Here is a 15386-nt window from a genome sequence, read left to right on the forward strand (position 1 = left end):
CCAGTTTAATAATCGAGCTTTTGGTTACTTTAAACTCAAACATAGCAATATTTCATTTTATTTCAAAATAAACTTGGATCACTTTCAAGACAAACCAATCCTTTTAGAATTTCTTTTGTTCTTTTTTTTTTCAATTTTTTTTTTTTTGCTTTTTTTTTGTTTTAAATAAAATTTTGTAAATATAAATATATCATTAAGTTTTATATAAATGTGAAATATGTTTTATATATTAATATTTTTGTAAATAAATGTTTTAACACACATATATACTATAGAAGAAATATGTATATAAATACAAAATTTACAATACATGTACATAAAATATTTTTTTATAATATGTGAGTTTAAATATATTTTTGTTTTATTTTTGTTTTATTTTATTTTATTATTAAAAACATTGAAAGAAACGTTGTTGTAAATTAAAAAGAAACGTTATGATTCTTTCGAGCACACCAATACGATTACGACTATTATTTGTACGGGAAGACACTCATGCAGCTGAAAAAAGAAAAACAATTAAAAAAAAAAACATGGAATAACATAAATTATGCATATAGAAGCCAACAATAAATTTTATAAAATAATAATATTTATATATTTTTACATTTATATTACATAACTAAAACAAAAAAAAAATTAATATATAAATAATTCTTTGTATTTAAATTCTTTGTTTTTTTAAATATTGTAATTAAATGAGAATATTTTAATTATGTATATTTTATGGTTAATCTAAAATCTAATAAAAATTTATATACTTTTTAAAAAATAATTGAAAATTTATTTACTATATAATATTTTATTCTTAAATAGTATTTATGTATTTATTAATTATTTATTTTATGTAATTAGATTTATTAATGTTTTAAAATGTAATTTTTTTAAATGTTATTTTTTTATTACATATAATAATTAATTTAGCATATTTCCATTTATTTAAAGCAAATAAATTAGTTCTTCAATTAAAATCATAAAAATAAATTTAAATAAATATTCGAAAATTTATTAATATTAATAGTTTTCGAATATTTTAGAATACAAAATTATAAATTTGTATTAACGCCATAATTAAAAATTATTTTTAGTCTAAAACTTAAATTAATATTAATTCTTAAAATTTTTAAATTTATCATTTTTATTTAAATAAAATTTTGAAATCGTTTTTGTTTTTTTTATAAAAGCAGCCGGTTTTTTTAAAAAGGCAAAAATTAATTGTGAAAAATTGTGATTCATACAAAATAAAATTTTTTTAATTATCTTTTACTCACTTAAATTTAATAAAGGAAATATGCTAAATATAAAAGTTTGAAATGTTTTAAAAATGTTAAATAAATATAAATTAATTAAATTTTGAAAAAAAAAAAAAATATTATCAATCTTACATGCACAACAGCAAGCTTCATAATTTCTCTAACTTCTAATTTTTCAATAATAAATATTTATTAGTCGTAACTTAGTAAAGCTTTTTTATTTGTTTAAAAGTAGGTATGGTATGCATAATAGTTATAATTTTTAACAAGTTTTCTGCCCAAAAAATCTTGAAACTGAACGCAATTTAAATTCAAAAAAAAAAAAAATTATAATAAAATTTTAGTTTTTTTTTTTTTTTAAAAAAGCAATCAATCAATTTTCTCATTTATTGTAATTCTAATTTTTTTTGTATTTTGTTTTCTCTGTTTTTTGTTTGCCTCTTTTAAATACTGTTTTGTCTTTTCAAATTAATTTTTTTTCGATTTTTAATTAATAATCAATGGGATGGACTATCATTAATTCGATGTTTAACTTGTCGTGCTTTGCTGCATGATGCACGTCGTAAGGAGCTAACGCTTCCGCCAAAATTATCATGATCTAATGATTCCGATGAAAACGCTATATTATAGGGAAGAAATATTGAAAAAGGGATTTTTTTTTTGTTTTGAAAAAAAAAAAACCAAAAAAAAAATATACATACATATAAAACTCAAATAAAAAGGATTAATTTCTTTTTTTTTTTTTGTCTTTGTTGTTTTATCGTTTATCTTTTTTTTTTTTTTGAATTAAATAAAAAATTAATGAAGTCTGAAAACCATTGAAAAAAGCACAGTAATGAGTTTGATGATTATGATTCATTTACTTAACGATGAGTTGTTCTTTTATTTTAATAACCATGTAAGTAGTGTTAAAAGAGTTTTTTTTTTTTTAATATTTTCTAAATAAAAAATGAAGTTCTATGAATTTTTAAATGCTAAAAATTTCTTAAATATAATGCAAAAATTTAATATAATTTATAAAATATAAATATAATATACTTATATAGATATTGTATTTACAAAATTAAAAACAAATTATATCTGTACAATTAAAATTATAAATTAAAAAAAAAAACAATATCGTTTTTTTAATATTAAAATGTTATAAAAAGCTTTTAAAAACCTTTGTCAGTCGGAGATCCAAGTGTTAAACTGCTTAAACTTGAACTTAAATTATAGGGTCTTGGTGATGGTGGTACAGGAGTTGATTCGTCACCTGGTAAACATGTTTCCACCATTGCTTCTAAACAATTTACAAATAATTCTGAAGATTCTCCCATCATATTATACTAAAATAAAATATTTTATAACAAATTTTATAATATTATAAAAATTTAAGTTTCAAATGCTATTATAATAATAATTGAAACATATATACCTTTGTAAATGGTCCAGCAAAACGCCATAATCCTCCAAAACCACAACTTTGTAAGAAATGTAATTGTTGTTGTGATGGATCTTCACTTGCTAACATATTTTGTACGATACTTTGCACAGCCATCAAAACGAGATGATCATTTGATATTGACAGTATATTATTTATTTTTTGATCAAGAAGTGAATGTCTAAAATTAAACAAAAAAAAAAAACAAAAAATTAAAATTTTTAAAATATTTCCACTAAAATAATTAAAACAAAATAAAAGCCAAAAAACAAATTTTTAATATTACATCACAGGGAAAACTTTAGGGAAAACAACACTCCCTTCAGCTAAATACTGATATAAGACTCGAGTTTCTGATTCATCTGTTGAATATTTTACAAGAGTTGCTAAAACCGTTAATACCAGAGCTTGTATTGATAAATCTGATAAAACATCTGGATCTAATAAAACATTTGATTCATTTGAAACAGATGAACGTGATCCACGCTCCTATAATAATATAAAATTGGTTATATAAATATATATTTTTTCAAAAATCTTAATATAATTATAAATTTTAAATTTGAAGACTTTATTTAAATTGACAATTACATATTTAAACACTGACACATTACATTTTTATATTCTGATACATCATGCACACGTTTAATTTATTTTATTTTTATAGCATTTTACCTCTATGTACAAATAAAATTTTAATCAAATATATTGGTGGGTTAAAAAAGCGTTAATACTTGATTTTTTATATTTTCTTATTGCATTCTGTTAACTTCGCCAATTATTTTTTAAATTCTATATCATAATATAGGTCCTGAAAAGGAGTTTAGTTAAACTATAACTCCCGAACGTTTTTAAACAAAGAAATTATTATATATATACATATAGATAAGCATGTACATATATTATAAAAATTTAATATAGAAAGCAAAATATTTTTAATAGAAGCCAATAAAGAAGGTTCGTAACCATAAATTAAGAATAAATATTCAAAATTTTCCAATGTTGTTAATAAACCCACAATTTTTGAATAAAATTTTATTAAAACTTTAGAAATATCTTTTGTAATTATAATTATATGTTACCAGGGTGGGTCAATTTTATTTTTAATGGTTTAAAATATTATTCTTAAATTACGACAAATAGACAACTAATAAATGAGAAATGTTATTGTGTAAAATTGACTTAAAATTTTTAAAAATTCAAAATATGTAAATTAATACCTGATGCTCATCGACTCCAGATGAATTATTCGGATCTTTTGTTGTTGGCACAGAAAATGAACGTTGAGTTTTAAATAAAACTCTAGCATTCTGTGTACAAATGTTTTTTTTTTAACGCAAACATTTTTATTTTATTTGCAATATTGAACCGGTAACAATTGTTTATTTTTGCAGTGATAAATTTTTGTATGTGGAATTTTCGTTTATTTTTTAATTAATACATATTTTTTGATAAAGATGGTAAAATAACGTAAAAATAAAATTGTTGAAAAAACAAATAATAATAGTAGAAATTAAAAAAATAAATAAATTTTGGCATTAAAATAAATACACAAATTTACGACATCAATTTAGGTTTCGAATATAGAATATTTTATTATTTGAGGTAAAATAAAAAATTAAATCATGCGTTTTCAAATAAATAACATTAATTTTAATGTTTGGTACGATATTATGAATAAAAATTAAAGGTTAAAATTTTGAGTTTCAGGGGAAAATTTTACACAAAATTATTTAAGGAAGTAAAAAAGCAAAAAAATAAAATAAAACAGTGGATATGATATAAAAGTTAAGATTTCATTAAAAAAAAAAGATAAAATTTGCAGCAATAAAATACAATCGATAGTTGTTGTTATTTTTAATTTAGCAAATATGTTGTATATTTAGTTTAGCAAGTATGTATGATGAGTTTTATAAGTGTTTTTATATAGATATTAGTTTATATCCAGAGATAGCAATTACAAGGCAATCAATCAACCAGCAGGCATTTTAAACAAAAAAGAAAGAAAAAAATTAAAAAAAGATATTTAAAATTTAAGTAAGAATTTAAATTAGAATGTAAACAAAACTATAAGAATTTGAATTCGATTTTAAATTAAGCAAAAGAAATAACCATTTGAGTCGAATTATAACATAAATTCTGTTAAACAACAATTTGTTTTAATAAAAATTTCAGTACATCGCATTATACAACGCTTTCGTAGAGGTCTGGGGCCTTTACACACTTTTACCTTAAAGATCAACTTAAATGCTTATTATGGATTTTCAATTTTCTTAAAATTAATTAAATAGAATTTTCTATTTCCTAGGAAATATAATTTTTTAATCTACCTTTTCTTAAATAGAGGAATTATTTTTTATGTATTTATATACAGATATAAATTTAAAATAAATTTAAAATAAAAGCGCCACGTTGTTAAAATTTTAAAAATCCTTATCATATACTTAAAGTTTTATTTAAAAAAAAAAATTATTAAAAAACTTTTTAACATTATTGAATATTTTATAGATATATAAAATCCCGAAATAATTTGCCTAAAACTAAAAAGTTTTAAGTGACAATCTACACGCTGCTTTAAAATATTTAATTGTAAAGCATATTATATTGTTTATAAAAAATACTACATGAATTCTTTTTCCGCTTTTCAAATTTAAAATAAATAAGTTGACAGAATCAATTAAAATAGAGTTAACAAAAGAATTATAGATCTAAGCAGAATATCATAGCTGCATTTTCAACAAATTTGAATAAAATTTAAAAACACAAATATGAAAATAAAGAGTTTAATGTGTGGTAAGAAGCAACAGTTTCTTTAATAAAACTAAAAACTTTTACCTGATGTGGTTGAACTTTATTATGTCTAGCATATGAAATTGCAGATTGATCAAGAATATCCCATGATTTTTGTCTTCTTGATAATGGTAATCCGATCTAAAATGTATTATTTGATATAAATAATTTTTTTCTTGGGTGAATAAAATTTTTTATCTTACTGAAACACTGGGATTTGCAGGATTTGTTGTATCACTAACTTCATTACTTGAAATTTCGGTAGGCCAACGTGGTAAAGTATGCTTTACGTGACATCTTGATCTAACTTCTTCTGACGTTGCAACAAGTGCTGTTAAATATGCAACACTATCCTGTGTTACTTCGTACTTTTCGCGATTATATGGTTTTGAAACAATCCCCAACAACATTGATAATACACGAGTTGTACGTGTTACAGTAGTTGGAGTTGGATGGCGGAAACCCTAAAAAAATTTTTAGAAAATGAATTGAATATATAAAAATAACAGAAATTTTACCTTGAGCAAATGACCAACTAAAGCAAAATGGAAATTACTTTTGAATGATAGCCCTACAGCATGATCAAGCTGTTTAAAATGCCACTCTAATGGTTCTCTTGTTGCCATCATTACGTCAGATAAATTTGCTTTTTCAAATATTTGTTGAGAATTTAATGTATGAAGATTCTGTTCTAATAAAGCTAAACCAGCAGCATACAATGTAATTTCATCTAATTGCAAAACTGAGATTGCAACCCAAAACAAAGCTTTATGAATTGGTGATTCGGGTCGCAATAGCGGTTGTATTCTTGTTAAACACATTACGATTCCTTCTATTAAAATTATATCGTTAAAAGATTCTACAGCTTTAACTAAAATACGTAGCAACTGTTTCACTTCAACGTCTATTATGCTTTTGCTGATGCAGCCAAATACAATTAATGCTCTTGGCTGAAGTGCTGGGTTATAGCAAAAAGCAAAGTTCCTTGCTAAATTAGTCCATACTTGAAGCCAGTCACAATTTGGATAATCACGCATACACACTTCCATTACCTCCAGCAATGCATCCGTTAAAACCTCTAAAGACACTAATGGCAATCGTTCACGATCTGAAGGTAAAGGCTGCGACACTCTTTCATTTCCCAACCATTTGTCGTTCGGATGACGACAACTAGAACGAAAAGCTGTGACTGCAGCTGATTTTACTTTACTAATACCAAAAAGAGATCTGAATTTTGTAAATGAAAATTCTGCCAATGATAAACGGAGAACTCTTTGAGCTTCCTCCGAGAATGATGGTTGGGTACAGGTACATAGTGAATGAATAATGTTAATAACCAAACCATGAGTTGAAGCTCTCATAGAAGCCGAACCCGAACAAACTAATAATGTAACAATGTGAAATAGATACGGTAAATGATTCGCTACATCCAAACAATTATTGAAAGACAACATCAACAGATATCTTCCAAGTATAGCTATATCGTCCCACATCATATGTTGTTCTAAATATTGTGTTGGGTTTGTGCAAGTTTTGTCCATAACACGACACATTCTTGTTATAACTTTTTTCGAAACCATTTGAACATTTGCTGAAGCAAGAGCTACTGCTGTGTCAGCCATAATTTCAACTTGCGGAGAACCGAGTCCAAATGTAATTGATTTATGCAAGAAATTATCTAATACCATATCAATAAGATCTGGAATTTGACCAATCGAACCCCAAATTTTCGCTTGAATTGAAGGATACATTTCTTTTTGTTCGATAGTTAGGTTAATTAATTTCTCTAATATTTGCGACACTTTCAGTTTTTTGGCATCGTCATTGGATTTACAAAATTTAACGAGATTTTTTAACCATGGTGTCATATATTCTAAGCACAAATGTTTTAATTCTATGGTACTCCTTTGAAATCCTTGAATGCACTCTTCTAAAAATTCCAACGTTAAATGCGGTTCGTTTACAGCTAATTTTTCACTAATCGATTTAATAAAAATAGTATTATTCGATGGAATACATAAACCTTTCGTTTCTAACAGTTGCCCTTCAATTTTCAGATCAAAAGTTGCTGTTAAAGCGCAAAGTAAATTATAAGCTGCTGATCTTAAATCCGGATAAGAGGAACCTAAATTTACAAGAGCCATATTGAGTAATGTTCCAGGTACATCTTTTGGTCTAATCTTTTGATGAACTGTAACTGAATCTGGCTGACTTAGTTCCCATCGATTTCGTATGTGAATAATAGCTTGTACAATATTATCACAATCGTTGTGTATGAAGCTAAGTTGTCCACTTTCATTAGAAATCGAAAGAGTGAATTGATTATCATCAACTAAGCAAACTTCTTCAATTTCAGATGCGTAGTAGATATCATTCAGTAGAACAGAATGTGCCAAAACTTTGGTTTTCTCGGCAGAAGTAATTTGTAAGGCCGTAGGTCCAACCTTAATGGCAACTTTTGTATCTTTATGACTTAATTTAAGAGCATTATTAAAAACTTTAAGATCTTCGTCTAAAGAAAGAGTAGCCCCTGGTAGTTTTTGTTGCTCCGGTTCGATGAAATCGTTTAATTTATTTGGAGAATCTAAAAACACAAGTTTTCTATTTCCCTTTAACGGGGCTAAAATTCTATCATGGAATTTGGTATATTCACGGACCCATGAGTTGCAATTATATATATACACTGCATGGACATTTTCATAAGCTACTCCAGGTAAAACATAAAACCACTTTTGTAAGAATTCTGTTCTGAAACGGTTATCAGAACAAGTATGAGTAAAATCTATCACTATTTCATATTGAGAGTGGCAAAATGATTTTAAACTAAGTATAACATGATATATTAATAAATCTCCGTTCGTCTCACCGATCCTGAAACGAAATATAATTTTTTTATTTTGAAAAACCAATTTTTGTCAAGCGATCTTACTTATAGCGCCGGGCAATGTAGTAAAATACAGGAAACCCTGCTTTACTAGTGCCAGCTTGGTAAAATATATTCATTGATTTTAAAGTCTTAAACTCTTCTTTTTCATGCATTTGATGTTTGACCATTATCTCTTCGAAGTTAGTGGACGACATGTCTATAGAGCTCCACCGAGCATATGAAGAAAACATTATACTAAAAAAATTCAAAATATAAAAAATTTTGTAAAAAACGTTATTACAAAAAGTGGTGAATTATTACTGGGAATCCACGGGTTTGTGCTCTGGGGGGCCAACATATGCCAATAGCGTTACCATTTTATCAAAAGGCCTTCTACCAACTGCTTTATGATCACGACTACTTGACAAAAAGTCGCCAATTTTTTCCTGATGTGTCCACAACAATCTATGTAAAGCTAATACATTTGGTTCTGAAACATAGCTCATGTTTTGCGCCATCTGCTGATCTAATGATTCACAATCGGAAGCTATAGTAACAAAAAATCTTCGCCCGACTTCAAAATGAGCTTTTAAAAAGTCATTGAAACAAAGCATATGTTGTTCTTTTGAGAACTCTACGTGATTAGCAATATTCTGGAGGATTTTAGACATTAACATTAATCCGCGTTTAACAGTACTTGGTACTTGCTTTCCAACTATACCCAGTTCCTGTGGACTGACGATTGCAGGGTTAATGTACCTTAAAAATATCACAGTGCCAACAGCACCAATATTATTTTGTAACAAATTGGGAAATCGTTTACTCAAAACTTGATATAAACAGTGACACATGGAACGTAACTGAGGTGGAAATTTATCAGCAGAATTAACAATCGCATCAAAGGTTCTTTGAGTCAAAGCAATCAAATTTTTACGATTTTGTTCAATATCATCATTAGGTTCTAATCTTGCAGGATCAACTTCAAAACACGTAGTTGTATCATCTAATAATGGTCTGATTAATGGTTCAAGCAACTGTTGCAGATAATTGGAGCCATATATTTTAAAACAAAACGCCATTATCTTGCTTCCAAGAGAGTTTCCACGAAATAAAGTTTGCATACAGTCAGATACCTCAACTTCACGGTAGAACATATTCCACAATAAAGGCGATAACAAATGCTTGCAATCAAAAAGTGTAACCAAAATTCTTGCTAGTTCATCCATTTGTGATGTAGTTACCACATTGGCTAATGCCATAGCTATCGGCAGCTCCCCTTTATCACTAATCATTGTTACGAGTTGAACTAGTTGTTCGTAACGATCTGCCATAACAGTCTCAGCTAATGTATCAAATTCAGTTCCTTGTTGCAAAATTTTTCGTAAAACTTCCATAAACGCAGCACGTGTTTGTAAATCGGGATTGTAACCCAAATCTATAGAATGCATTAGGCCCGAATCAATGTTGGCACCTAAAAGATTTGACATTGCTTGAATCGTGGCATCCCGAAGAGCTGATAGCTTCCCTGCAGCCATTCTCGGTCGTGGGGGTAGTAATGGGGCACTACTAGGTACACTTCCATCAGCTTCAGATGAGTCGTCAATGCAATCGTTCAAAAGATTCATAAATAAAGTGAAATACCTAAAATAACAAAAGTATTAAACAGTGTGACTGAATAATTGAACATACAAAAATATACTTCAAAAACAAAGCACTTTTTGCATCCATTAAATCTCCTCTGTCAGATTCTTCAGGTTGTAGTGGTAATCCCTTTAATAAAGCTGCAACAGCTTCCATACAAGCTTGATCCAAATCACGAAAAATCAGCGAGGTACTGAAAATTATAATTTAAAAAAAAATTATTTGTTATTTGGTGTTTGCTATTTACTTGGTAATTATAGTAGCATCAGCTGCAGTTGGCGGAGCTATCTGATGCGAGGTTCCCATTACCCAATCTGTTAAGTATTCAACAAGTTTGTTTCTAAATTTCATTTCTTGTCTGAAAGCTAAATCATCTCTTCTTTTCATCATAACTTCAACCAACTGACACAATTTTGTTTTAATACGAATGGCATAAACTGTCATGTCTAAATGACGAACATATCGTACAATTCCAAGCATCATTCCTTCGATACTTGTAATCCCAAGATGTTCAGCTGTTGGAAGTGGATCTTTTCCGTTGCACTTATTTGGGTCCAAAATAGATTTCATTATGTAAATTGTATGTTCAATGAATTGAGTATTAATATCAGTCACATTAACTTGTCCTTGTTGGTCGAAAAATTTTTCCACTATAGCTCGTATCTGATCAAATAGTATTGGATATAATTGAGAAGACATTTCATCACCGATTAATTCTTTAACATGTTTTTGTATATTTAGGCCAATCTTTTCATTGCTGCAAACTAGAAGTCTTAAAAGCTGTCCAATAAATCTGTAAAAATTAAATATAAATTCATGCAACTTTACAAATATAAGATGTTGTTACTGTGTAACTGGACAGTATTGGATTTCTTGAGGTGGGGCACCGATTGAACTGACTAGTGATATAGTGCTTGGATGTAGAGATCCGCGACCAGAACTAGCTGAACTAGATAGTGAATATAACGAATTTTGTGCAAGTGATCCTAACGATGAGTTATTTTGACTTTGAAGTAGTTGCCGAGTGTTCCGCGGCCTTTGAAGACAAACACCACCTAATGCTAATAGAAACCACGTCATATTAGACCATTCCAAAATTTGTTCTTCAAGATCATGTTCGGAGCTCTGATGACTAGCCCTCCGTTTTCCCATACCACGATGAAAAAGTTCAGCTTGTCCATCTTCTGTTTTACACTTTGGATAAGATTGCAATATTTTGCTGGAAGCTTCCCAATTTCTAAAATTATTGAAAGCTTAGCGAAATATGAAATTAAACAAAATATTTATATTTACCTAAAAGTTTCCTCCCATGCTGGCTGCACTCCATTTACGCAATGTTCAATATTTCGTAGTAAACACATAATTCGTTTCTGTAAAGCCATTCTTCCTTGAGCATGTTCGAAAAACCCAAACCTTGATTCAGTATTTACTATAATAATAATAAATGTTACTATTTTTGAAATACTTTTTTAAATTTTAGCAAATTACCTGTAGAAATTTGTGATAATTCTTGATATATATGATAATTGGGCATTACAAACCCAACAGTCATTTCATCAGCCCCACATCGGATCTCAGCTTCTTCGCAAAGCAATCCAAAACAAGATAAAGCGGTTATCACAGCATCTAAATCCACAGACCACAAATACATAAAAAACACAACCTCCAGTTTGATATGTGCTTGTTTACAAATCGCAATTTGACTTCCAACATGTGCGTAATCTTTATGTCGTTGTAAAAATGTATTTCTGCATATTAAAATTTCTCTAAGCCATTTCAAAACATCAGTATAATTAGCTATCTGATGTTGTATCAGTTTTTGGGATATTGAAAACAATACTTGGGAACTAACATCCCAAAACGTGTTTATTGGCGCTTCGGGATTCCATACTTCAATTTTTTCTGGTGCATGTAAGGCCAACAATGCCTCCATCGCTTCTTGTGCCACGTCATGCATTGTTGGTTGATGAACCAAACTAACTAAACCATTTATTAATTCTAGCGTTGAACTTTGAACTTCGTGAGCTACTTTTCCTTGAGTCTACAAAAAACATTTTCATGAATTTAATTTTAAACTTAAATTTTAAATAAGACATTTACATTTAATAATAGCGTGGGATCAGCATGAATGAGTCGCACCATTAACAAAAGAAGTTGCTTATGTCCAGGACCTTCATCGGGCCTTGCTAATCTATTTTGAGTATCTTTTGATTTTAGGGTCAAAGATGTTATCATTCTTAAAGGGGTGTGAGCAATATAACCTTGCGTTGCTTTATTTAAAGTATCAGTAAAAAGCGCTCTCAGTTCAGATGATCTATAATGAACAACATCTGTTTGAGGCCACCATGGTAATCTTTGTTGCCGTACAATTCTTAGTAATGAATGAACAATAACTAAATGATACACAGGAGGAGACGACAAATTTAGGCAAACTTTTAAAGTATCGACGTTATGCGGACTAATACGAAAGCAAGATACCCAACAATCAATCATTAAATCAATATCTGCTTGACTGCAGCCTTGCGAACCTCTGGAAAACGGTTTAGCAGGATTGAAAAGTAAAGCTTTTAAATCATTCATTATGTATTGAACTAATTTAAATATAACATGATTTGAATCAGCCGTATTTATATAAGTTGATGCTTTGCATAATTTAACACAGGCTATAGCAGCAGATTCAGTTACTTGTTTTGAAGGGGCATGCGGACCTAGACTTTTTTTCACTGTTTCAATAAACTGTTTTGCTGACGAATCTTTATCTCTGGTTGTTGTCATTTTATCTTTTCCCTGTGTTTTATCTTTGTCTCTATCACGCTCCTTATCTTTTTCTTTGTCCATATGTTGAAGCTCATTGACAGTTGATTCTAAAGCAGGCTAAAATTATACTTAAAGATTAGAACCATAAAGAAAGTTAAAACAATCTTTGCTTACAGGATTTAAAATTAATAGCAGCATTTGTAATGGCCAAACATATGTTTTGTTTTTCTTATTTTCGGTCTTATAGGCCTCTACAAAATCTAAAAGGGGCTCCCAGCAGCTAGAAGTAAAGAATTTAATAATATTTATTTATCGGTTATTGATTTTTTGGTCAAAAAGTTACATACGTAGTTATATCACGGTTAAGACCCCTTTGTAAGTCTTGAAACTCTTGAGGATGTACTTCAATCCAGTTCCATATAGCCTTTTCAAGAGAATTCAATAATATTAACGGTGGGGCTTTTTTTGATCTGAATTTCTGAATAGTTTCTGTAATATTTTAAAGTAGTATCAAAAATATAAAAAGCTCTATTTTAAATTTTAGTTATTTTATATTATTTTCATCTCAAATTGGTTTACCTTGAAGTAATTTAGTCAATTTAGCCATATCCATATCAATGTGTTGAATAAGTTCAATATCACTATAATCAGGATTTTCCTCCGAGCAAGAAGCTAATTCTTGTATTCTAGCTGAGATTCGATTAAATACTGCTGAGAAATGATTTTGCGACAACGCAAACAGGACTTTTGATGCAAGATTTTTCAGTTGTGTTGCATGAGTGCTGTTATCGGTCGGTATATCTAAAATCCAACATAGTTATATTTTTAATAAATCATCCCACAAGTTATTATCACATAATTTACCAATAAATTGAGATATTTCACGGAGTAATAGTTTCACATTCATTGCTTCTTCGAACCTTGCAGTATCTTTTGATTGGTTTGAAAGACATTTTTCTAGAGTAGTTAATATAATCATTATGGAATCATAATAATATTTTTCAGGTTCATGTCCTCGATATATAAGTGCCTAAAAATATTAATATTTTAGCAAAATCTATAAAAACCATTCCATAATAAAACTTACAGATTCATTGACCCTTTGTAGCATTTTTGTTAAACCCGAAATTACTAAGGAAAACCTATATCTAGATATTTGAATTAAACAATTTACTAATTGCTCTTGATTTATCCTTTGTGATCCTATTAATCCAATTTTGTTTGGTAACTAAAATAGAAAAAAAAATATTTTTGTAATTTAAAAATAAAATCTTCTTAAAGTTAGATATGTACTTATTTCTTAACTAAATTTCACACACATAATAACAACTGTAAAATTCACGTTAACTATATATATGTACCTGTGTATTTTTATAATATAAATATCAATTGTTCTATTTATTTCACTGTGTACACTGTACATACATATACGAACATGGGTATTTGATTAAAATTCTAAATTCCATTCATATCCGCTGAATAAAAACAATACAATAACAAAAAATATTTTTTTTATTACAACTTTACCTACATAAGTATTTCCCTTTTCTTTTCTCATTTTTCTTTTCATTCATAATCCAAACTCATTCATAAGTGTTATGTACTCCTTTTTTTATAAATCATTAATAACACCGGCAAAAATAAATTCTAGCTGTCAAATATCAGCTGTATAAATATTTTACAAATTTACAAATTCATTCATAAAAATAAAAATATCAAAATAAACATTTCCTCTTTCACTCACACATTTTATATCTTTCTCTCTTCCACAATTTTATTGATCCGAAAATTTTTGACACCCAAAATTTTTCACAAAAATTGAAAATTTTCAAATGCATTTTTCAACTCACCGTTTCCTCGAAACGTATCAATATGGAATTCGCCCATTCACCGGGCTTTTGTGTAGCCATTTTACGATATTTTTATTAAATTATTTTAATGTTTTACCATATTTTAAAAATAAAATTTTTTGGAGCAAAAAATTTGTGTATCTTAATTTTCTTGCAAAAAAGTGACGTTTAATTGCTTTGTTGCCAGTTCAAAATAATTTTCTTTAAAACAATACTGCCACACTTTTTCAAAAAAAATACGATAATAAAACAATTTTTACGATCACACGCATAAAGCGCAATTTATTCGTTAGCTTGATCATCCATCTTTTGGCATGTCGTTGAAACTAGTAGAGGATACGAGTTTTTGTTTAATTTTTTTCTAGTTATAAATTCTTTTTTAAAAAGAGTTTAGAAAAAATTTTGAATGTTGAATTTCAACTTATAAAAAATGTGTAATATAACAATATATTTGAGTGAAAATTGAAATTATTAAATCCGTATAAATCAAAGAGAATTAAGTGTGTTTGAAGTATGCCAAAATTTACATCTTGATGACAAATCTAAATTATTTTGATTGTTTGGAATACTTTAATAATTTATTGTTTACGTGATTATTGTTGCGTAAATATCATTTATTTATGTATATATCAAATTACATTTTGATTATTTTATATTTTTTACATATATTATTCGAATTAAAAAAGGTTTTGCTCAATATTTTCGTTAGAAAAAAACAAAATCTCAGGCTTTTACTCTCAAAAATTATACGTATGATATTTCGGTATACGCATACATACTACGTTTAAACAAAAAGTGAACTCAACTAT

The 15386-nt window shown here is 27.8% G+C and overlaps 1 protein-coding gene across 1 annotated transcript; it reads right to left on the bottom strand.

Annotated features, from left to right (window-relative positions):
* Positions 1-1640: 1640 nt before the first annotated feature.
* Positions 1641-14637, bottom strand: LOC129608180 (neurofibromin). The gene is made up of 21 exons (XM_055519535.1): positions 14578-14637; positions 13815-13955; positions 13592-13757; positions 13307-13528; positions 13075-13216; positions 12902-13007; positions 12071-12844; positions 11459-12011; positions 11264-11399; positions 10818-11207; positions 10218-10763; positions 10029-10163; positions 8651-9970; positions 8393-8584; positions 5982-8334; positions 5667-5927; positions 5509-5604; positions 2960-3162; positions 2668-2854; positions 2413-2578; positions 1641-1869 (listed from the first exon to the last, which is right to left on the bottom strand). The coding sequence occupies exons 1-21, from the start codon at positions 14635-14637 to the stop codon at positions 1748-1750; spliced, it is 8271 nt and encodes a 2756-aa protein (XP_055375510.1). The 3' UTR covers positions 1641-1747.
* Positions 14638-15386: the final 749 nt, after the last annotated feature.

The sequence above is a fragment of the Condylostylus longicornis genome, unplaced genomic scaffold, assembly GCF_029603195.1.
Source record: "Condylostylus longicornis isolate FDR11 unplaced genomic scaffold, ASM2960319v2 ptg000030l, whole genome shotgun sequence".
NCBI classification, from domain to species: Eukaryota; Metazoa; Arthropoda; class Insecta; order Diptera; family Dolichopodidae; genus Condylostylus; species Condylostylus longicornis.

Excerpts from the sequence above, each read along its gene's own strand:
- LOC129608180 (XM_055519535.1), bottom strand. The coding sequence starts at position 14,637 with ATGGCTACACAAAAGCCCGGTGAATGGGCGAATTCCATATTGATACGT. Across the intron at positions 8,335-8,392 it reads TACATTGCCCGGCGCTATAA|GATCGGTGAGACGAACGGAG; the intron begins GTAAGATCGCTT and ends ATTTCGTTTCAG. Across the intron at positions 5,928-5,981 it reads TAGTTGGTCATTTGCTCAAG|GGTTTCCGCCATCCAACTCC; the intron begins GTAAAATTTCTG and ends AAATTTTTTTAG.